The sequence below is a fragment of the Podarcis melisellensis genome (assembly GCF_964234715.1).
Source record: "Podarcis melisellensis genome assembly, chromosome: 11".
NCBI lineage: Eukaryota > Metazoa > Chordata > Lepidosauria > Squamata > Lacertidae > Podarcis > Podarcis melisellensis.
In genome coordinates, this window is record NC_138543.1 from 37,194,563 (window position 1) to 37,219,173 (window position 24,611).

Below are 24,611 nucleotides of genomic sequence, written 5' to 3' on the forward strand. Positions count from 1 at the left end.
CATACAGCTATTAAATAGCACCGGGGATAATTGATAGCCCTGCAACATCCACAGCATGATTGCCAAGGGTCCAAAAGGCCGTTCCCCAGTGCTACAGGTTGGGGAAAACTTTCCACAAAAACTTACTGTTTATTTTGAGGAGCTGCCCTTGCAATTATATTCCAAGGCAATATATTTATATGTCACCCTATCATTCTCCTAAACAGACACAGTTTTGAAAGCTCAGTTACTTTTACATCTTGATACTGGTACGAGTCCTTTTCTTTGGATCTCTCAATTATTTCTATACCATGTAACCACCACACTTTGGCTTTACAATATGCCATTATTTTTAGGGTGTAATGTAGGCAAACACTTATGAGTCCTAAATAAACAAACCAGTGAAATCCAATCAACAAAAGCCAGTTCCTGGAAACTTGCCCATCACCAAGGAAAACATGGATTCAGCTTCCCTGTGACCCAATAAAAATATTATGTTTTATGCATAGGCTCTGTCTTATGTATTCTCTTTGTTCATAAATGTTTGCAATAAGTTATATATGGAAAGGCGTTGATGTCTCCCCCAATTACATTTATTTCATTTCCCCTCTTAAATCAAACGTTTAAAATAGTATTATGTAAGAAGAAAAATCAAACTTTAATTAGAGCTACCAAGAACAGTCCGAAATGTGCTGCTCAGGAAAGAAACATATGTGACTGCAACTAAGATTACTTAATATAGACAAGCAACAAATGCTAATGAAGTGTAAAGCAGGGGTACAACAAGGATGTCACAATAACAAAAGATGTGATATATTAATGTTGGTTGAAACACACAAGGCACAAGTAAAGCCATCTCTTAACATTATGTCTAAAATAAATTGAATCTTCATTCAAACGTTGTTTCCTTTTACTGAGAATTTATCAAACTGAAATGTATCAGGTAACAATGAGTTAGGGTTCACACAGGTGACAGGATCTGAGTTCAACCATACCATTCTCATGAGAAAAATTATATCTGACCTGGTGCTGTGTGAAATCCCAACATTTAATTTTGGTTCAATTAAACTGCAAAAACCTTCTCATCCCCAACACTGATTCAAGAATCTAACAATGGAAATAGAATGATACAGTTAAGGAATGATGCAATTAAGGATCCCTATAACGTCTTTGCTGTCAGAATTCACCACAGCTGATGCATTTTCAGGCTTCCACCCACACACTTTCATGACAGCCATATACTGCGTCTGCTTTGTTTTGTTCCTTTTAAAATGACAGCTTAAGTTATTAAGATATGAAACAATCTGACTGGTATCTGATTGGGTAGAGAGGATGGAGGGAATAGGACTGTAAAAACTTCCTTACATTAAAAACAAAGTTAAATGCAAATGCAAAACCAAATGTCCCATACTGCAGTTGTCCTGTGCCATATACTGTACAGTGGTACCTCAGATTAAGAGCTTAATTTGTTCCGGAGGTCCGTTCTTAAACGGGAAACTGTTCTTAACCTGAGGTACCACTTTAGCTAATGGGGCCTCCCGCTGGCGCCGCTGCGCAATTTCTGGGTTAGCTGAAGCTTCTGTTAACCTGAAGCGTCTGTAACCCGAGGTACCACTTTACACCAATCTATCTTAGGTATGTACTGAGAAAATTCCTGCATGAAAGTAATTACTGTACTAATTGAAAAAGTATCACAACACCTTATATCTGAAGAAGTGTGCATGCACACGAAAGCTCATACCAAGAACTAACTTAGTTGGTCTTTAATGTGCTACTGGAAGGAATTTTTTTGTTTTAACACCTTATAAGTTCAAGGAGCTCCTTCTACATATTTAGAAGGCTCCTTGGCTTTGACTATGTTTACACAATTACCATTCTTCTCCTGACCATTTTTAAACATTCACGGGCCATTGTGTTTTTCTGCTGTCTTGTGAACTATCAAATATAGCAATCCTTTTGTTTACTTTTCATGATCACTTATCATGAAGAAAAGAGATGAGTTAAGGTTCCTTGTTCTAGCTAGGGATTCTTTCCAGACACTCTACTCACTTCAAGCTTTGAGTCATACTTTGTGTACACAAGCCACAGGATAACTGAGTTCAGAGACTGTTAACCTAGAGAAATTTGGTAAACAGCAGCTTTCATGATGTATCTTTCACAACTTCTGCCATACAGAATGACAAATTCATTCAAATATTTTATTTTAATATATATTTTGGTCAGCATTTTTACAATCAAGAATTTTCCACCTAAACACACTATTAATTTTATCTAACACACTGTTTAGCAACTGTTAGACATAGTGTTTACTCTAATTTAACAACATCCGTGAAGGAAAATATGACTGTAAACCATGTTCAAGGAGTAGTTCAAAGCACAACACAAGGACAACAACCCAGTTCATGGCATCAACTGATGTCTTCTGTGTCTTGTGATAACACGGTTAATGGAACTTTTTTTGTTTCAGCATTGCATGTCACTCACCGCTCTCGTTACTCCCCTTGTTATGTATTAAACCTTAGAAGTATATGAACTGCCACACAGCTTGCCATGACAATGCATAACCTAGCCAAAACATCCAATCACACAAAATTGTGTGAAAACTGTCTGGGTTTTGATATCCTGACACTGCGTTTTTCTTTTCATTTCATTATAGTAACAGTGAAAACAGGATATGTTGAAAACTCTCTGGAGCATGGGGATGGCACAGAGGGAAAGGGTGAGGGGGAAGTCCCATTGTGCTATTTTGTTGTATATTGCCCACAGATAGAAAATGGCACTTAAGTTGGTTCTAAATGAACCTTTTCCTGTTACTAAAAGGACTCTGATGTTCATATTATACCAACCTTTTAAAAACAAAACAAAAAAACCACATGAATGTTCATATAACATCTTGGTTTTTTAATTCAAGCCAGTATGTAATGTTGCAACTTTTTTCTAGCAGACCTTAAACTACTTTCCTTTAAAGAAGACTTCAAATTCATAATGGTGGGGTCCTAGCTCTTTAATAGTTGCTTAACACAAATTTAATGGTAAGGGCATTTGTCACTTAACATAAGAAGTTTCACAGCTTGAATATCTGCTTGCCACCAACCATAGCAACAGAAATCTCTGGAGAGAGAAAAGAACAAAAAAACTTCTACCACACAGGCCTCACCCAGTTTTCTAGTTTACTGAAGCTACCTGATTTAGTACAGATGACTAGTACTCTTAAGTCCTCTGCTGAATGTACAAATAGGAAATAGAAGATGGTATAAATGGAAAAATTCAGTTCAGCTCTGAAACTACCTCACAGATTATATGACAAGACAATTACATCATGCTATGCTCATTTTAACATGAGGAAGTAGCAGGGAAAAAGCAGTGAGTAATCATGCCTGAAGTCAGAAGAAACTTTTGTAAAAACTCTCCTGCTTTCTACATGTCCCTTCTTGTGCCCTCAGCAAAGGAAGGCATGGCCTATTCATTAATAATCTTTGGGTGGCACAGCATCAGTCATGTGCTTTGGCATAAGCCTTCTAAGTGAAAACCAGACAGCCACAAAACTTGCTTAACTACTTTTCCTTCTCTTTCAAGCAGTATGTGCTTATGGCATCAAAATTATATACGAGAAATTATGTTGCCAATGTCGTTTTATTTAAGTTGAAAAATAAAAAGCTGTAGAATCAGAGACATGGCCACAAAGGTTTCTTTAAAAAGTTGAAACACCATATTTAGATAGATGAGAAAGAAACAGAACTCTGTGATGCTCATTTGCTTTCCATTGGACAACATACGGTACTCCTAGTCAACATTAAAAATAATCATTATCTATAAAGTTGGACTTTACTCCAAACGAAACCGGTGTTTATGAAGTAGGTAGATTCCTTTTGATACGAAGTTTCTAATGTGCCAAAAATACTCGGTAGAAAACATTTCTCTAGGAGACAGCCTTATCCTAGATGAAACGCCCTTTACTCACTGTTACGCAGTTTAAATGCAGGCTTCTTCATTGCAAAACAGATATTGGGAGGAATAAGGCATTAGGAAACAAAGTAAAAGGAAGAAGCATGACTCCAGCTCATAAGGCTATGAGTCACCAAACTGACTTTACTACAAAAACATTTAAATATAGTCGTCATTGTTTGGAGAGAAGAGTTAAGACCTATTGCACACCAAGCACGGGGGAGGCAGGCAAGTGTGAGCAAGAACCAAACAAAGGCAGCATACGGGCGAAAAACAAGGCCACAGCTTTATTGGTTACCAACACTGTGGGGTTTGGGCATGGCATGAGGCAAGGATCCATTCTTCCAGGCAGTCCACCAGCTGGCCCAATCTCTCATCCAGCTGCCTCCTTGGGCAACCTGAGGAGATGCCAGCAGGTGGTTTTCCACCACATAGTGGATCAATTTCAACCATAGATAAAGTTGTTTCCCAGCCCTATCAACCAATAGCTGTTTGATACCCCCCCAAATGTATTTCACTGAGAGTAGGTGGGTCAGTTGGTGGTGGCAGCCCCAGGTTTTATAGCCCAGGTGCACAGGCTTCACCCTGGTCCACACCCAGATCCCAGATCTGGCTTCAGGGCTCACCAGTCTGGCTATGGATTAGAATCAGGTCTATGCCCTTGTTTGCTTCTTCAGTACTGCTTTGCTTCTATTTCCAGCTCAGTAACAGTAGAAGACAAGCCACCCCCAGGTATGAGCTGTATACATAGTTTATTGCACACTAAGAACTGCAGAGTCATAATTTCGACCTCAGCTTGTGACATGTTTGCCAAATATGGTGGCAACCACTATTTTAAGAATGGGAAGTAATAAGAAATTGATCTGTATTTTACACTCAGCATTCTTTTTGACATGCTCATGGAAACTCATGCTCATTCAAACAACTGCTTTAGTATTACAGTACAGCCTAGTACTACTTTGCATAAATACTTTATTTTTAATTCAGACTTCTTAGTGTTTAAAATCCATTTAGCTTACTTGCTAAAAAGTATGATTGACTCTTGGTGATCAGGTAGCCATTCCACCAGTACTAATAAGAATTAAGTTGTGTTATGTGATCTCCAAGGACGTGCTCTATTGGGAGCTGGCTTCAGGCACTGGGCCATTAGCAGACCAACTCTGTGTCACAAAGATGTCTGCAAATGTGACACGAAGGCTGACAACATTAACCCCGCCATGTAGGAATCCCTTGCAGAAAACTGCAGTGCCTGAAAACAAGTTCTGTATCCAGAGCAGTGACCAAAGGTGGAATGGCCACAGGAAAGAACACAGAAAGAAGAAATGCCATGGTACACCTGCATCAGGACAACCTGACACCTTCATTTGCCCTAAGTGCAACAAAACATGTCTCTCCTGTATTGGTGTTTACAGCCAGTGGAGGCCCTGTAACTTTCCAAAAGTTTGACTTCACCCCCAAAGGTGTACTCTTTCAGTGTCTCTCGAGACAAACGGATGCCAACCAACCATAGATTCTCACATACCTTTTCATTTCACATCTGGTTCAAGCCTATGTGTGTTTACTTAGGTGTAAGCCTATGAATGGCCACTGAGGAGTATCAGTGGAACTTGTTTTAAGGTACTTGTACTGCACTCTTAGGTAAAATTAACCAGTAAAGTGATTTTGTAGTACAGTAATCAATGCACATTGCAACATTTTAAACTGAGCATTTAGACACATGAACTAGTGAAAAGAGGAGTCATTTCTTTTAATTACAGAGGGTTAAATCCAGCATTGCCTTCCATTCACACAATTTATTATCCTCTCCTCCCCCTACAATCCCCTTCCCAGCATCCCAGTAAATGTTTTTTTTTGGGGGGGGATGCTGCAGTGGAGAAGTGAGGAAGGCCAAGTCCTTTTGAAATAACAAGACATCTGTTCCCACCTGTGTGCAAACACAATTAGATACAACCTAGAATAATTAATTCAGAACTGTGTTGAAATGAATATGGATTATAAAATTTTAGGAATAATATGCATTGGAAAAAATTGTGTAGGGACAATTAAGGGAGAAAATGAACTATGGCATTTTTACTGACACCAGACCTGATGAAATAACACCTTCAGACAATAACAGCTAGTACGGATAAACTGCAGTACAGTTTGCTTTTTTGAACCTTCTCCAATGGGCAAATCAATATGGAAGTAATCTTAGTGTCCCAGACTTCTGAAACTTGTTTCTATCTATTGGGACTAGTGCCTATCTTCAAACTGCTACTATTCTACATCTGCTGTTTCTCTGCTGGATCATTTTCAACAGAATCACAAGTCTCTTTTCCCCTGATGATTAAGATTTCACCACAAGCTGTTTTGCCCTTCCGTTTTATTCAGGTTTGAAACAAAGTGTTCTACCACAGCAGGTCTAAGTAATCATAAAGGATGTGAATGTTAATTACACTCAATGGTTCTTAAAAGTAGTATCAATGAATACCAGCATCTGGAGTAGCTTGTAATTGCTTAATCTGAAAATGTGAAGCTTGTGGTTTCTGAGAAAATGAATACTATTAGGAACTGGTGTACGGGAATAAACTTATTCCTTATCAAATCTTGATTTCCATTTCCATTTCAATATATCCAAATTTGTTTAAAACAAATGTCCTGCTAATACAAATAATAGACTGACTTAAAGTGCAAACTGTTGTATGAAAGCAGAGGCCACACCTAAGAATTATTCTAGATGTGAGATTAAATGCACTTGATGAACACAGGCAAGTCAAGACTAGATTAACCATTGGTCTGGTTGTACATGGAATAGCCTGGCATCTATTGTATTTTTTTTTTTAAAGCCAGCAAGTTAGGATATGCAATATACAAAAACAAAAAAGCTACAAATAAAGCCAACACCTTAAAGATTCATGAGGAACGAAATTAACAATAAAGATAGAAACAGAGTCTTTAACAATCACTCTAAAATCTTATATAAAACCTACAATCCCAAAAGGAACTCTTTGGCAAATAAACATGGGTTACCAGTACTTCATATATACTGAACAACCAAATTTGTCCTCAATGATATACCAATGTTGTTAATAAACTCAGCTCTCATATAATCACAGAAAAAAAACAATGTTCTGCTTTTCAGACCAACTGCCAAACGCAACAACTCAACACAATTATATGGTGATGTCACAAAATAAACAAAAAGTAAATTATTTAAAGTTATACAAATCTGTGCAATTCCCCCCTCAAACCCCACCACCAAATTCACCACTTGAGAAATAATGTCCCCATTCACACTTAACATTAAGTCAAACCATGGCTTAGCATAACTGAGCAGATGTGACTGCCTTCAGTCTCAGTTCCTGCAGCTGCCATGCTACCTGGGGCTGAGCCATGGATGGCCTATATGTTACAGCTCAACCAAGGTTTACATTTTTGTCTTTCTGAGCCGTAAGCTGTGGTACTTTTCTAGTAAAAGAGGTGCCAGAACTCACCAGGAATGCCTCCCTTGCTCTCATATAATGGCAGTGGCACCCACCTGAGAGGTGACAAAACTGAGTTCCAGTGAGTTCTGGCTGAAAAAAAGCTCTGGCCAAAATAAAGTTTGATTAAAGCTTGTGCTTTATCTGCAGCAAGACAAACCACAAGCTAAGGTTCAAATGTATTGCTAAGCCAAACCATGGCTTAGCCCCCAATAGCACAGCAGCAGTCAGACTTGGGGAGAACCACTGCAGCTAAGATCTTTACATCAGGAACTCACACATTTGCATAAAACCATAGTCTGGCTTTGCAATATATGCAAAATGGATCAATGCACTACCATACCAAGGACAAAACTAACAAGCAAACAGAAAGCTTTTCATTGCTTGTTTGTTTATTAGTGGCATTTTAAATGAAAAGTAATTCAAAGCAACTTACAAAAAACAGCACATGCATTTAAACAAGCATAAAACTAAAACACTGAAGTAGGCCATTTCATATCAACAGTTTGCACGGCACACTTTAGAGATAGAAGGGAAAGAAAAGCACCCCAGTTTACTGATTCATCCATTGTACAGTCACGTGAGGTCTTGTCACAAAGACTGCATTTGGTGTTCTTTTTATAGTCTCAAGCTCCAGTTCTGTATCTGGAAGAAGCATCACTCATGCCAAGCATCCATGACTCCATAGCAGTCTCCAATGTGGTGCCTCAAGGGCCTGGAAGAGGTAACTGTACCATTCGGGGGAGAAAAGCTTTCTGAGGTCTGGGGTTCTGAATCTTCAAAGGGAAACAGCCCACTGGGCAGTGGAGGATCAGGACGTAGAAAAACAGTGCAACTACCTGACATTCAGAAGACATCTTAAGGCAGCCCTGTTCCGGGAAGTTTTTAATGTGTGACATTTTAGTGCATTTTTGGTCTCTGTGGAAGCCACCCAGAGTGGCTGGGGAAACCCAGCCAGATGGGCGGGGTACAAATAATAAATAATTATTATTATTATTATTATTATTATTATTATTATTATTATTATTAAGGGGAAAGAACTATCCTTAGCAAAGTAGGAAATAGGTGTGCATATGCCCAATGATTATTTTCACTGGCTGAGCCAATGGTGGATTATATAGAACCAATACAAAAATTAAATACTAAAGTTAGACTGGAACACAAAAGAAAACAATCTGTTGCTTATATGAGGCATGTGACATTAAAACACTGGATTAATAGCATATACGGTTGCCATTTAACACTTCCAACTTTGTGTTTCCAAGCCAACCTGCTATCTGCCATAATGAAGCAGCCCTACTTGGGAAAGGCACACCCTTTTGGTCTCTAAGCACACTAATCAATTATGGGCTCCCGTGCAGTGAAGTTGTGGGTGGATGAGCAGGCAGCAAATAATCATACAGGACCGTGTGGATTAAAATTACTGATTACAGAAGTATAGGTTTAACATAAGCATTAGGCATGGATCCATTACTCAACCAGTCCACTTGCTGGCTGATATGCTGTCAGCCAACAGGTGGGGATTGGTTCACGGTGTGGCCTACTTCTAGTAGACCTGATTTGACCACTGGCAGGGGATACTATGGCCCGTCAGCCCCTGAGCTGGGCTTCAGGACGAAAAGCACCACCTCCACAATCCCTTCCCTATCTCTCCCAACTAAGGATCCAGCCAAATGTCTCTCCCGCCATCAAAGGTTGTGACGATTCCTATGAGGTAGGCTAAAGCCACAAGCCAAAGCAAATTTGCTTGTGAGCAAAATTTCTCCCCAGCCCTGAAACCAGCAGTCCATAGCAAAGTCATTGGTCAGCAAACCCATTCCTGCAAAGAAGAGGTAAATTAAACAGGGGGTGGGAGGCTGAAAAAACGCCCAGTGCAACTGGTTAGGCCAGTGTTTCCCAACCGGTGTTCCGCGGCACACTAGTGTGCCGCGAGACGTTGCCTGGTGTGCCGTGGGAGGGAGGCGGGCGAGTCGGATCTCCCCCCGAGAGCGCAAGGCTTGCGGGCGGCAGCTGGCAGCGCGGAGCATGGGGCGCCCTTCGGAGGACGCCCCGTGCTCCGCGCTCGTGTTGCAAGCCTTGCGCACCCGGGGGGCGTGTGGGGCGCCCTGAAACAGAGGGTTCCCCATGCTGCGGACTGTAGCCTGCCGCCCGACGCTGGGGCGCCCTGAAGCAGAGCGCCCCTTGCGCCAGGCAGACACGGGCCAGCCCCACAAGCTCGGGGGACAGCGGGGAGGTGCAGCACTGCCATCCCACTGTTCCCCGACCTGGTTTGGGGGGGGGGGAAATAAAGGGGAAAAAAATTTCCTTTATTTCCCCCCCCCAAAAAAAGTAGGTGCGTCCTATTGGACGGAGCGTCCTATGGGACAAAAAATACGGTACTTACTATTTCATAATAAAGTAATTATAAAATACTTTCTTTGTGTTTATTTGATGCCTATTAAAGAGAGTTACTTTATATATAGTCAATATAGGCACAGAGTTAATTTTTTAAACATTTTCTAATGGTGGTGTGCCTCGAGATTTTTTTCATGAAACAAGTGTGCCTTTGCCCAAAAAAGGTTGGGAAACACTAGGTTAGGCAAGCAAACAAGGCATGCCTTCTATAGGCCAGGAGCAGACCAAATGGAGCAAAGCCTTCTGTCTGGTCTGCTCCATGGCTCAGCACCCTCAGGAAACCTGATTGGCTCCCTGAAGTCCCATTATGCCCCCATTTTCCCACGATGAGCCTGAGACACTGGCCACTCCCCTCCCCATGTCAGGCCACAAATGGCACTCCTCAAGTAAATCAGGAAAGAGGATATTCTTTTCTTACCCAGTGCACTAGCAAAATATTTTGTAATCTGACATGACAATCAGAATGAATGTTTCTATAGGTTTAAGCCTTGGATTTAGCCAAGCTTATTAGTTATGCACATTAAGGGGCCTATGTAAAACACAGGGCTGGATTCAAACTTGCTCTTGTGCAAATGAAAAGGCTCCCTGCTGGAGGAAAGGGCAATGAAGCTATTTCCATGGATTTCTCTATCCCTATGCAACTCACAAAGGGACGCGGGTGGCACTGTGGGTTAAACCACAGAGCCCAGGACTTGCCGATCAGAAGGTCGGCAGTTCGAATCCCCACGACAGGGTGAGCTCCCGTTGCTTAGTCCCTGCTCCTGCCAACCTAGCAGTTCGAAGTTCAAAGTGCAAGTAGATAAATAGGTACCGCTCCTGCGGGAAGGTAAGCGGCGTTTCCATGCGCTGCTCTGGTTCGCCAAAAGCAGCTTAGTCATGCTGGCCACATGACCTGGAAGCTGTATGCCGGCTCCCTCAGCCAATAAAGCGAGATGAACGTCGCACCCCAGAGTCGGTCACGAATGGACCTAATGGTCAGGGGTCCCTTTACCTTTACGCAACTCACAACTGCCTTTGTGGTTCCAAAGGGTCCCCTCCCCCAAGCAGCCATAAGACATTATCCAGCCCCAAAACATTTTAGTTTAGAAAAACACACACACAAGAAATGGATGGGACAGGAAAATTATGCATGGTATGAAGAAAGTGAATTAAGTTTTCCACCCTCTCATATACACTAGAACCTGGGGTAATCCAAAACTGAACAGTGCGAGATTCAGGACAGATAAAAAGAAGTATAACTTTGTCTAGCTAATAGTTAAGCTACAAAATTTTCTACCACAAGATGTACTGATAGCCACCAATTTGGAAAATATTAAAAAAGGATTAGAAAGTTTCATGGAGCAAAAGGCTGATAATGGCCGCTAGTCATGATAGCTATATATATTGCCTTTATCAGAAGTATGTGCCTCTGAATACCAATTGCTGACAAACTACTGGAAGAGTGTTATTACCATCATGACTGCTTCTAGGCTTCCCACAGATTGGCAAGTTTGAAAACAGAAAGCTGGACTAGGTAGACCCTGGTCTGAGTTCACCACAGCTGTAGTTATGCTCCTAACAAGAGTTTAGCAATGTGTCCACATCCGTGCTAACTATGGTTCAGCTTAAACGGGGCAGCATTTAATTGACTCAAAAACTTCCGCTGGTTCAAAATACAACAGCCAGATTCCTGCCTAGGGTTCCATTTATTGCTCATATTATCTCTTTATAACAGCTGTACTGGTTGCCAGTTGGTTTCTAGGCCTAATTCAAGGTGATCACATTCATGTTTAAGTCCCAAATGACTTAGTCCTCAAATATATGAAAGACCATCTTCATTATACACCTTTAGGTGCCAAGCAAAAACGTCCCTCTTTAACCAGGCCTTTGGCTGACTGATATCCAATGGCCTTTTAAAATGTGTTGGGGAGGGAGTGGGTACTGGTTGCTGTTTTTTACTATGTATTTTGTGTTTTTATATTGTAATTTTATGTTGTAACCGCCCTGAGACCTATGGGTATAAAGCGGTATACAAATTTAATAAATAATAATATTTATTTATCAGAACCACTCAGGTATTAAAATCAACAGGGTTTTTCCAGAGGTTTGGGATGTGTGTGTTAGGAGAGCGTATTCTCTGTGGCAGCCCTTACATTGTGGAATTCCCTACTGTGAAGGAGGAGTCTGGCACCTTCTTTACAGAGCTTCTATTCTATGTTGAAGGCATACCTCTTTACCCTGGCTTTTTGACACCTGATATACATTTTTAGGAACTACCCTAGTCCTGTGACTCTCTTGTTTTAAACTGTTTTGAATTTTAAATTGTTGTAACCCACTATGGGACCTTATGGTGAAGGACAGGTAATAAAGTGTTTTATTATTAATAATGATGATGATGATGATGATGTATCCATAAACAGATGCAGACTGTACCCAAAGTTTCCAAGAGTCAATAGACTATTTACACATCAGTAAACCATGAGTTACACTAGCCTAAGTACTAAAATGGGTCTTCTCTGTTGTGGTGCCCTGCATGTGGAATTACCCCTCTATGGATGTGCACCTGTCTCCTTCACTGGTCTTCTGGTCCCAGCTGAAGATCTATGGTTTCCCTTCAAACTTTGGAAGTTGTGCATTAACTGAATTCCAAAAGTGGATGAGTTGCTACTGCTATATTAATTTTTTATTATTGTAATTTGTTTTATATAATGTTTATATATTTTAATATGACTGTATGATGTGTATCTTTTATTTGATTGCTTTCAAACCCACCCTGGGATTCTAGCTAAAGGCAGTCTAAAAATACATAAATAACTACATGTGAGGCATAGTGTAAAAAACACTTGTTAGCTCATTTCTAATCAATTTTTTGTTTCTTCTAACATAGCTCTAGTTTCTAGTTTCTATCAAATTCACTAGTTATGTACTTCAGATTACATCTTGTCATTATTCTGTTATTGCTTCTGACTGAAGTGAGAAAAGCTGTAGTTACAGAAATGTACCTTAATTCTTGACACACAAGTAGTATCAAAACATAGACCAATGAAAACATCCTGCCAAAATTCAGAAAAAACTGATTAAATACTAATCAAGCTGTCACTCAACAAAAAAGGAGCCTATTATCACAGGTTAAGCAAAAGCACCAGATTAATGCAATCATTTCAAAAATAATAATCCAAACTTTATTTACATGCCACATTTCTCTAGTTATTTTAATTGTCTTCCAGAAAAACATTTTCCGATAAACAGAAAAATCACAGTATTAACAAGTGGCACTCCCCCCCCCCCCAGTTAAAGAACCCCTTTCTGGGGGAAAAGTGAATTAGATATAGAACATTAATTTGAAACTGAACTTTCTCTACAAAAGAGTTATTTACTAACCTTGAAACAATAAAAGGTTCAGTGATTAGATTTCATTGATGCACAAATCCAAATACTGAAACTTTCTTTCCTCTACCTATAGTTAAGGTAGCCATAAGTCTACAAACTAATTATAGCCTACTGAGTGTTAAAAGTAGCATGAAACCTCAAAACAAAGAAGGCGGAAGTGCTGAAGCAGTATTTACCTGCATTACAAGCTATTCGGCAACTGTATGTGGCCAAAATTTATTTACATTTTGAAAACTTTATAAGAACGGCAACAAACAACTAGAAACATAAGCTTCCTGAACTCAGTTTTTACCTTTGTGTTCGGCGGAGTCTGTTTCCACTTCTCAAATGAGGCATTGTAAAACTTGAGAACACAGTCCAAAAATGTGGATCAGACATATCCATATTCCTTCCTTAAACACACAAGTTGTGTTTTTCCCCTTTAAAAAAGGAGGGATATATACAAAAAGAAAAAAAGGAAAATAATCCCGATTTGATTATCTTCCTCCCCACTGAAAATGTAAACATTAGCTCCACTCAAGGCAACTTTAAAGCACAGCAAAGTAGCTGGATACTATAGGTTTCCTTAGTAGCGAACAACTTTCTGTTCTCAATTAAAAATAAATAAAAAAACTTTTCTTTTTCTGTGTAAATGATCTAATGCGTATGCTGCCAAGCTTTAAATAAAAATTACAATAGTTTTAGCCCTCCCATTCTGCTGAAAACCCTGTCCTTGTACGTGTGATTCAGCCAAAGGTACTTTGTCATCTGTTTGGAAGATACCATTCAGGTTCATTCAAAGGGGGGAAGGTTATAATCTTTGTTTTTTTCTGTAGCTTTCTTGGTGGTCATAATTTCAACGTGGAATTTTGTTTTAAGAGTCTCATTAAATAAACAACATAGCCAGTTTTAATTCCTTTAGTATTAATGAAGAATAAATCTCAAAGTTCACACAGTTGTTCCCCCCCCCATGCTGCTTCAGAAATGAGATCATCTTTCAGAGACTTTTCCAAGACTTAAACCTATCACTTTTGATACTATCTTCCTGATTATTGAGAGGCTGTGAACAAAATCAGGGTCTCCTTTACTGCAGAAGAAAGAAGAACTCTTCCTTCTTTAATCTTTCCACTGCAAATACACATTTCTTCCAGAATTCTAGCAGTCACTGATATAAAAAGGAGAGGATTTCAGTAAGAGGCTTGCAAAAAGCTTTCTTTCCCCCCAACCAGAGGGTACTCGAAGCACCGTTCACAGAAAAAAATAAGTCATTCACCCCAGAAGTGTTATTGTACTGAACATATAATAGGCAAAATAGGTATTCTATTCATACCTAAAACCAGTAAATTTGTATCTTTGTCTTAAAGAAAAGTGACACCAGGGAGTTCCATGTTAAATCTGTAATTGTTAAATAACAGATGTAACTCTACTTGCTCGGCTGGGAACTTATTAATAATTGGCAAAGCTGCAATACCTGTACCATGGGTGAGGTGAACAGACCAGGAGTGGGAGGAGAGGTATTCTGCCACCCATCTCAAAACTAAAACTCATTGCCCATTCAGTCCAGCACTGAAAACAAAAACAAAAGAAAAAAGAAAAGCCAGAATACAGGGTGTGGCAGGAGAAACTATTTAATAACTACAGCTACACCTCATACTTTCTTCCACTTGGAGGCATCTTGAGCACCTACTCATTAGTCCCAATACTAATTCTTGCAGCTTTGCAGTTTTATACCCTTAGCCGCATTTGGATTCTTATGCCAGAATCATCTCTCATTCTCACTTTGTTCCTTTAACTTCAGTTCATGCTCTATCACCTTTCTCAAGTTTTCCATTCTTGTGTTACCCTAGTTCTAATGCTGCCCTAGTTTCCTCCTGTACAAAGAAGTACGCCTGGCTATTTTCAAAAGCAGTAAATTGGATACAGTCTTAGCCATGCTTAGAACAGAAATTATTTCTAAGCATGACAAATGCTACAATCCGAACTTCACTTAACTGAGAGTCAGCACTTATCTTCATTGCTATTGGAAATGTAAAGGCATTTTCTCGTGGCTACCACGCAGGATGCAGTAAGAGATGCAAAGCAAATCCTATCTTCCTTGTGAAACTGCACGTAAACAATTTCCTTTTTATTTCCGCTTTGGCTGCTTCAGCAGACCCTTTTGGACAAAGATGACTTGTCCTTCATGCTCTGGTAGATTATGCTCTACATGTGGCTGCCCTTGAAGGCAACTCAGAAACTTCAAAGGATCCAAAATGCAGCAATCAGATTGCTGGATGGGGTTCTGTTTAGATCTCAAACAACCCCTGCTCTAAAACAACTCCAATGTTCATTTCTGGGTGCAATTCAGGATTCTCATGTTAGTATTTAAAGCCCTAAATGACCTGGGCCCAAAAGGCTACCTCTTTTCCCACAGACTCTTTCAGATGCTAAGATCAGCAGAGGGGGTCCTCTTGGCTGTTCACTGCCTGCGGAAGTTTGGGGACAGGGGAGGGTGTCCTCCCTGTTAGCCCCTAAGTTGTGGAACTCTGGCCCCACAGAGATGCTTCTAGCATCTTCTTTATATGGGTTTTGGGAAATGCTGAAGTTGCACCACTTAACCCTGGCCTTTCAGAAGTATATTTTAAGAACCCACCTTATTTCTAGATTCAGGCAGGTAGCTGTGTTGGTCTGTCGCAGTAGAACTATATTTAAAAAAAATTAAAAAATTGTACAGTAGCACCTTAGAGACCAGCTAAGTTTGTTCCTGGTCTCTAAGGTGCTACTGGACATTATTTTATTTTATTTTTATATATGTCAACCTTACTCCTGTAATTGTAAGTTATTTTAAACTGTTTTCAATATTACAGATAGGTAGCCGTGTTGGTCTGCCATAGTCAAAACAAAAAACAAAAAAGTGCTACTGGAAGGATTTTTTTTATTTTTTTTTCAATATTGTTGTTTTATTTGCTGCCCTGGGCCCTTAGGGTGAAAGGCAGATAAAGAACAACGTGCCTAGGTTCAAAACAATGTAAAGCTGACTTCGGGGGGGGGGGGTTGCTCCATCCTTACAGAGCCATTGCTTTAGTAAGCAGCGGCTAAAATTGGCTAAGCATTTGTACAACGCTTTTAAGTATTCAAAGTGTATTCTTTTCCCAACATTTTGCAGATGAGGGAACTGAAGCTGAGAAAGAGTGGCTTGCCTAAGGCTGTTTGGTAAATACATTTCTACAAATTCAAAGTAATATGAGCTTTCTGGAGAATTTTTATTGGACCACAATACCTAAAGGACCATCTCCCCATATGAACTAATCTTTATTACGCATTTTATTTTTTCATTTTGTATTTTTATGTTGTGAACCGCCCTGTGATCTTTGGGTGAAGGGTAGTATACATACATACCACCACCCCTGATATCTAAGACAATTTTAAGATCTGACTGAGCATGTTTGACATATTTAGTAACCACAGGGCTGTTGTGAGGGTTAGCAAAGCCATGTACTGTGTCAGATTGAATGAATGAATTTATTAATACGGTCACAGACCAGCGTCAACACACACAATATCACAGATCATAAAAAATATCAGAAATACAAGGGACAATATGTGTCAGATTGTCCTCTACCACTTCCTGCTAAACCTTACTGAGATTACAATACAACCACCTCAAACAAGTGTCAAAAGAGTAGGCAACTGTGCAGGTAACCTGGAGAGAAAGGGCCTCAACCTTTTAATGGCAGCTTAAAATTTGTCAGAAAACTATACAACACATTTACAATTACACCTTTACAAACTCTATAGGAAGGAAAGGAAATGGTGCAGTGATGAGGCTCTGAATGTTAAAACAGGGCTGAGCCCAAGATGCTGGAAATCTCCAAAGGGGCAGAATCCTCCCAAGACTCGCTGTAGTTGGTGATACTAGGCTCCAAGAGTAAATAAGCACTTCAGATGTAAGGACCAAAATGCTCAGGGTGATCTTGAGATGGAGAATGAAATCAATGAGACATCCAAAAGAGAAAATGCTGTAGTGATAGGCGACTCCAATCACCGCCACACAGAATGGGGAGATTTGTCTTCCAGGCAAGACAAAGAGGTAAAAACTCTAAATGACTATGTCCTGGAACAGCTGGTTGTGAAACTGGCCAGAAGGGTGGCAACCCTGGACTTAATCTTTCACATACAGAGATACACAATTTCTATATGAAAATTTTTATGAAGTTTACAATTTCATTTTTGAATATGTGGCAGGAAATATATAGCAAAACATACCAGAGGTCAAACTAGAGCTTCAGTACTGAAGACTACTTATAGGCAACCAAGCTTGTGGGAGGAAAATATAATGAAGATAGAATGCTTTCCATTTTACCCTAATCACAATGATTGACCCTTCACTCCCTCTAGTGGTTACAGTTAATTAACTGCTACCTTTTTCAAGATTTCTACCACATTCACTGTATTTCTTCTCTGAAGAGTGAGAGAACTATAATCTGGAGAACATGAATTCCAAGTTATACATCACGTGTGTTCAACCCCTATTTATGCATGAGTTGAACCATTTATATTCAATCCATAACAAACAATTTGGAGTTCAAATCAAACTTCCACTGTTCTACTAGCTTAATAAAAAGCAAATGGGTTAGGAAAATAGAATATAGTTTTGTGGTAACCTGGTTATCTCTCCTGTCATCTAGAGGATTAAAAGCATCTTACACCTTAACCTAGAAGAATATCAAGGAAACATTGGTTTCATGAGGCTGCATCTATAGACATTCTTGCCACCAACATCTCAGCTAAAAAGCAAAATAGAGCGAAAATTAAGAAAAAGCACACTAGCAGCTGGAGATATGCTGTTGAACTGTAACAAACCAGGAAAGCGAAAGTGATATTATACATCTTCTGTCCATTCGTTATTTTGGTTTCTGTGTGAGCCAAATGGTCCGTAGTTGAATTATCAGTCTATCCTCAGTCTGATGGTACTGATATTAAAAAAGCTGAATGCTTTTTAATGTCCAAAATAACAGTCTTCATGCATTATTTGATTGTAAATGGAGGTAGGCTGTATGAACTCTGTATTGATTTGTAATGTTTTGTTGGTCTCTGGACCGTAATAAAGATTGTTGTTGTTGTTGTAAATGAATGGGCTGATCTGGCCAGAATTACCAAGACTTTGGTGGATGATTTGGATTAAGTCTGTCCTAGCCGTCTCTCAGCTTCCAGATATTGTATTCTGTTCAGCCCCAACAAAGAATTGAGAGTAAGGGAAAGAGAATTACTGTGGTCAACAGGAACTTCATCTTTTTCTCAAGGCTATCTGTTTGAGTGTCACCCTTGAATGTTTATATCATGTATTGGGCACTCAGATTAGGGATTCTGCAAGTATATTGCCTATCCAATTGTCTCATCAGTATCCCTTCCTAAAACGACAGAGATGGACTTGGATTTGATGAGGATTCCTAGGATGGCTGTCCTGAGGTATCATCATCCATGTTATGATCACCTAATCTGCGATGGCATAGGACTTCATGACTGCTATGGGCTGCCCAAAGCTCTATCTTGTCCAGTATTTTTTGGATGACTTTCAGTTATTAAAGTCTGAAGTCTTGGTCAAGTGTATGCTGCTTACCACACTCTCCTTTTAATATCCAGCAGAGATGGAATGTATACCTAGGTACAGGAGGTGGCAACTTCTTCTTGCAGAGTGGGAATAGCCCAAGCTGCCTTGAAATATGTTGTGGCATGGCCGTTCCTGCACAAACCCACCTTTAATCCTAAAGACATAAATTATTAGCTAGTGGCCAACATTTATTTCCTACACAAAGTGTCCCAGTTGGTAGATGTCAGCCAACTCCAAGCACTCAAGGACATGAAACCACTGAGTGAGGTCATCCAGAGGTTTGGAATTAAGTGTCATCAATATCCAGATGACACTCAACTCTACCTTTCCTTCTATCTAATGCAAATGAAGCAGTGGGAGTGCTACATCAATGCCTGTCACTTAAAAAGGCAAAATATATTCCTCACATGTGTATAAAACAATTATTGATTAAATATTGATCTTCCTCTTGGGCTTTGGCACTCACAACAGGCCTTTTTCATTTTCCACCACATCTCCTTATGATCTTTTTATCCTTCAGCAAGGCAGGGAAAAGGCGTCTTGTTGCTCAATCTGTATAGCAGGGTGTCTGTGTCACAGTTGCTCGAGGGGAGAGGTGAAAAGGTTCACCAGAAGAGATGAACCAGTTCAAAAGGACAGCAGAAGCAAGATGTTTGCTTTAAACTAAACCAAAGGTCACCAGAAGAAGGCAAGTAGCAATTACCAAGCAACAAAGGCCCTCTATAGTCATCTCATGAAGACTGCAGCATAACTAGGTTTAGACATGTACCTTAGATTTGAGGGTTGTATCACAGAATTCTAGATCAGTCTTCACCAAGAATAGAGTTTGCTAAGACTGATGGGATACGCTGTTCAAAACACCTGGAGGGCACCAAGCTGGAAGACTGTCTTACATTAAAAATCAATCAATCAAAGCAATTCAATGTAAATCAGAAAATATTTCATGGGAGGTTTTTTTCTTCAAATTTTCTTTTCTTTTTCTCAAAAGCAAGAGCAATGTTGCTCTGGACCTGGGATAGTTCAGTTGGTAAAGCATGAGATTCTTAATCTTAGGGGACAGAGGGTGGCACTTGGGGGGGAATTGTCATCGCGCCACTCCCTGGTGTGTGAAGTGCCTCAGGGTGCAATACTCTCCCCGATGCTTTTCAACATCTTTATGCGCCCCCTCGCCCAGCTTGTCCGGAGTTTTGGGCTGGGTTGCCATCAGTATGCTGATGACACCCAACTCTATCTGTTGATGGATGGCCATCCTGACTCGGCCCCGTTTTTAAACACTGTCCTCTCAGTGGTTTTCATTTCATAAAATCCGGCTAATCAGCAAAGCCATACCACACACACCTCCAAAATAAAATAAACGAGAACCACAGATAGATAGATGATAGATAGATAGATGATAGACAGATGAGAATAGCTGTTATATAACCAATAATTCCCCAAAAGAAAGAGGGGGCTTTGCCCTGCCAGACTTAAAGTTGTACTATGAAGCCGCAGCTTTCTGCTGGCTAAAAGACTGGCTACTTCTGGAGGACACGGATGTGCTGGATTTGGAAGGTTTTAACAATGCATTTGGATGGCATGCATATTTATGGTACGACAAGGTTAAGATCAACAAGGTCTTTAAGAACCATATTGTCAGAAAAGCAATATTTAATGTCTGGACAAGATACAAAGACTTATTAGAAAACAAAACACCGAGGTGGCTGTCACCTTTGGAGGCTAAGGCCCGAAAAAGACCCAATATGGAGGCCAACTGGCCAAAATATTGGGAAATACTAGAAAGGGATGGAGACAATTGGAAACTGCAGAGTTTAGAGAAAATGAAAGATAAAGTGCGAGACTGGTTACACTATGCTCAGATTAAGGAAGTGTTTAAGATTGATAAAAAGTTAGGATTCCAGGTGGAGAAATCGAAACTGGAGACAGAACTGCTAGAACCTAAGACCAAGGTACTCTCAAAAATGTATAACTTGCTGCTGAAATGGAACACACAAGACGAATTGGTTAAATCGGCTATGATAAAGTGGGCCCAGGATATTGGGCACAACATTATGTTTGAGGACTGGGAAAGGTTATGGACCACCGGGCTGAACTTCACAGCATGTAATGCTCTGAAGGAAAATGTAATGAAAATGATATATAGATGGTACATGACCCCAGTGAAATTGGCTAAAATATACCATTCGTCTGATAACAAATGTTGGAAATGTAAGGAAAATGAAGGAACATTCTTTCACCTCTGGTGGACCTGCCCTAAAGTGAAGGCCTTTTGGGAAATGATATACAATGAGTTAAAAAAGGTATTTAAGTATACCTTCACCAAGAAACCAGAGGCCTTCCTTCTGGGCATGGTCGGCCAGAACATGTTAAAGAAGGACAGAACATTTTTTATGTACGCTACAACGGCGGCAAGGATACTTATTGCTAAGAGCTGGAAAACCCAAGATCTACCCACACTGGAAGAATGGCAGATGCAGCTGATGGACTATATGCAACTGGCTGAGATGACTGGCAGAATTCGCGACCTGGGAGAGGAGAGGGTTGAAGAAGACTGGAAGAAATTTAAGATTTATTTACAAAAGTACTGTAATTTGGTTGAATCCTAACAAGGAAGCCAGAGTAGAAATAACTGTCTACCATTAAATTATAATTTTTTATTTGAGTTTAACCTAAATACTGCACTTAAGAGCATAAACAAGATGATAATTTGCTTGGAAAAATTCGTTTTTAATGATGAAAGTGGAAGCGGGAGACGTGAGGGAGTCCGCAATAGCATGAAAGGATGTTATGAAACCTATTCTGTTTGTTAAATATGTATCTGTAAAAAATCTTAATAAAATTTTTTTATAAAAAAAAAATATATATAACCAATAATTCCCTTTCAGCCCTCACCAACTCCAGGCCCTTGAAACGGAACAGTGCAGCTGCAAAACAAAGATAAAACTTTAAAAGAAACATTAATTCATTCACAGGTATACAAAAGAATAATAAGATACAGCTTACAAGGCAACAACAGGCTTACAAAGACATGTTTTATGCGCTACATTTAATTATTTCCTAATGACAGCTCTATTTAACATTGTAACACTCAGTCACCAACACGTAGATCACATTCATAAGATAGTATTCAACAGACAAATACATGTTAATGATTTGTCAGGTATAACCCAAAAGCTAACAAATAGAGGGAAGCTGAATAAATGAAGGGTCACAGTAAGGAAGAGATTCCCTGAGCATTTCAGTTTGAAAAAGGAAACTTTAATATAGGCCAGCAGAACTTGTGGCCCATCAAGCCCAACACAGGCCACCGCAGCATTCAAAATCTCCTGTTTTTTGTTGCATGTCTAGAACTGCACATAGGATGGATGGGTTGTCAAGTACCTAACAGGTGAGCCTTTTTGATGAGCTTGTTGTGTAACAGATTTCTTAGTAATATTGTCATGTGGGCTAAAGCATCATCTGATAATCTAGATTAATTCAACATGTAGACTAGAAATACACCCATATTTTATTATTTCAAATATTAATACCCCACCTACTACTGAACAATCAAGTTAACTTACAATATATTTAAAATACAATATGATCAGAATGATGAAGTCACTCAGTGGGTGGAGTTTCCTCATCCAAGCTGTTGCTGCTATCTTCTGCAGCTCCTGCCTCTCAGCAGCAGACACAAGGTAATTGGAGGAAAGGTACAAAGCTGAACACAAGCCTACTCCAAGCTGTCAGTACCACCCCTGATAGTAATAATAATAATAATAATAATAATAATAATAATAATAATAATAATAATTGTATACCGCCCTATACCAGCAGGTCTCAGGGCAGTTGCAACATAAAATCACAATCAAAACAAGAAATACATAATAAAAACAAAAACAACCCAATAAACCCCCTCCTCATACATGTTAAAGGGGCCTTGTATTTGCTTGTTGCTGGTAGCTTACATTAAACAAATTGATGGTCTAAGTCCATCACAGTGAAAACCATGCCCCATTTCCAATTATGTCCATTTCCTATGTCAATGGTCATATCCAACGTTTATATATATATAGGTTAGTAACTGACTAAACAGTCATTATACTTATAAATCTACTTCAATGCCTATATATTTTCACAGTATTGATATAGTTTACACTGTCAACTACCTTCTAATATTCCTGCAAAGCTTAAAGGCCCAAAGGCTGTTAAAAATACCCAACACAGCTAGAATTGAAACCTGTATCATGCTTACGTCCCACATACATATACTAAGAGCTTACTGCAAAAAATAAGGATATCTGCAAAAAACAAACATGCTCCTGATGAAGCCTACCAGGCAGCAGACTAATATGCAGTCTTACCAAATCATATTAAGAAACCACCTGCCAAAGTTCTTTTCTGCACTTCAAAACTACTTACAACACCCATCTGACCTTCATTACCACAATGTGCCAGTACTTTGCTCCCATTCTCCCACTGCCAACGTCCTAACCTGCAGCAGCATTCAGGCAAGTTTCCAAGGAAAAGTAAAAGACTGGAGGATGGAAGTAATTGATCTCCTTTTCTATTGACTGCTTGCAATTGGAACTTTGTGCCAGCAGAAGCAAGAAGTGTTGGCATAAGGGGGGGGGGATTACAAGAACAGCATGTGTGTTGCTCTGATGACTGCAGAAGGGAGAACTCACCCGGGCCAGAACTACTACCAACCCATGACGATTTTTAGCCTCTTATCATTTCAAAAATGCACTTTCATTAGACAGCAATGTAGAAAAGTGAAGCAGTAGAGCACAGAGATGGTGCTAGGGAAAGTAGTAGGCAACAGATATGATGGATGACAAGAGGGTAAAGGGAAACTGTTTTCACACAAAACTGAACCAACATTTCCAAGGGGATTTGTCTAGAAACCACCACTCTGCTTCAGTGACAACAGCTGCTATTTTGCATCAGGAGAAATTGTAGTTTGATTTGTGAGTTGGCAATGATTAGCACAGATCAATTAGAAAACTGATCCATTAATTTTGTTCAAAACTCCCTGAATTTACACAATGATCCAAAAGTAGGTCACAATTTACAACAAAGCAGAATTGTATATGCAGCTTGGTTAAATATATAAAACATCGTTTGAATGGTATCTGCTTTTAAAAAACTGCTCATCCATTTTTATTTACTATCAAATATAAAAATGTGCATCCATCTCTTAATTCAGCAAACACTATAAATCTATTGGTTCAGCAAAGTATTTCTTACCCTGCCAAACTATATACATATAAAATTCAACTAAAATAAAGGGAGAAAAATGCAGATGAGTTCTGTTGGGTAATTTTAAAAAATGTGTGCTCATCTCTTGGTAATTGCAGCACCATAACAATTTAGTGCATCTTGTGGGGATCTGTTCTCCTAGCATTAAGAGCTGGACTACAGAAAGGCTGAACAGTTGAATCCTAACTCATACCCCCAGAACTTTACTCCAGAGTTCTGGTAGACTCTCACTGTGAAGTTTCTGAGGACAGAAAGGGGAAAAAATCTTTACCCACGTAAGTCCTAAAATATGGGTTCCGTTCATAGCAGTTTCCAGTTAACTGGACACTCCAGACCTTGTGTGATTGTTTATAATTTAAAGTTCATGAACCAACCAGCAGCTGAGACAGCCATCCATTCAGTCCAAGGTGGGAATGCAACAGTTTGGTGGACAATAATAATACCTGCTCCATATACGATACACTTGGTTTTTAAGATTTTGCTTGAGATTCAGATCAATTCACCACTATTATCACTGCCCGCAAAGCACCCAACAAGGACAGTCCTGAAAGATCATTCAGTAACTTTGGTTTTTTTTCCTCATCTACCAGGTACTGAAACAAGCCATGGCAAGACTTCAGTTTGTATGTTGCTCATTTTGCCACTGGATTGAA

The 24,611-nt window shown here is 39.6% G+C and overlaps 1 protein-coding gene across 11 annotated transcripts in view; it reads right to left on the reverse strand.

Moving 5' to 3' along the window:
- MAST4 (microtubule associated serine/threonine kinase family member 4) overlaps positions 1–24,611 on the reverse strand; it is a gene marked incomplete at its 5' end in the record, with an annotated part of 206,005 nt that overhangs the window by 76,909 nt on the left and 104,485 nt on the right. For 2 of the 11 annotated variants that reach the window (XM_081929319.1, XM_081929318.1), the window contains one exon: positions 13,441–13,859. The exons of 8 other annotated variants lie outside the window; for them this stretch is intronic. In XM_081929319.1, the coding sequence (XP_081785445.1) occupies positions 13,441–13,532 (92 nt within the window). Of the gene's footprint in view, positions 1–3,940; positions 3,960–13,440; positions 13,860–24,611 lie in introns of those variants that run through there. One more of the 11 variants, XM_081929312.1, reaches the window with a different exon arrangement.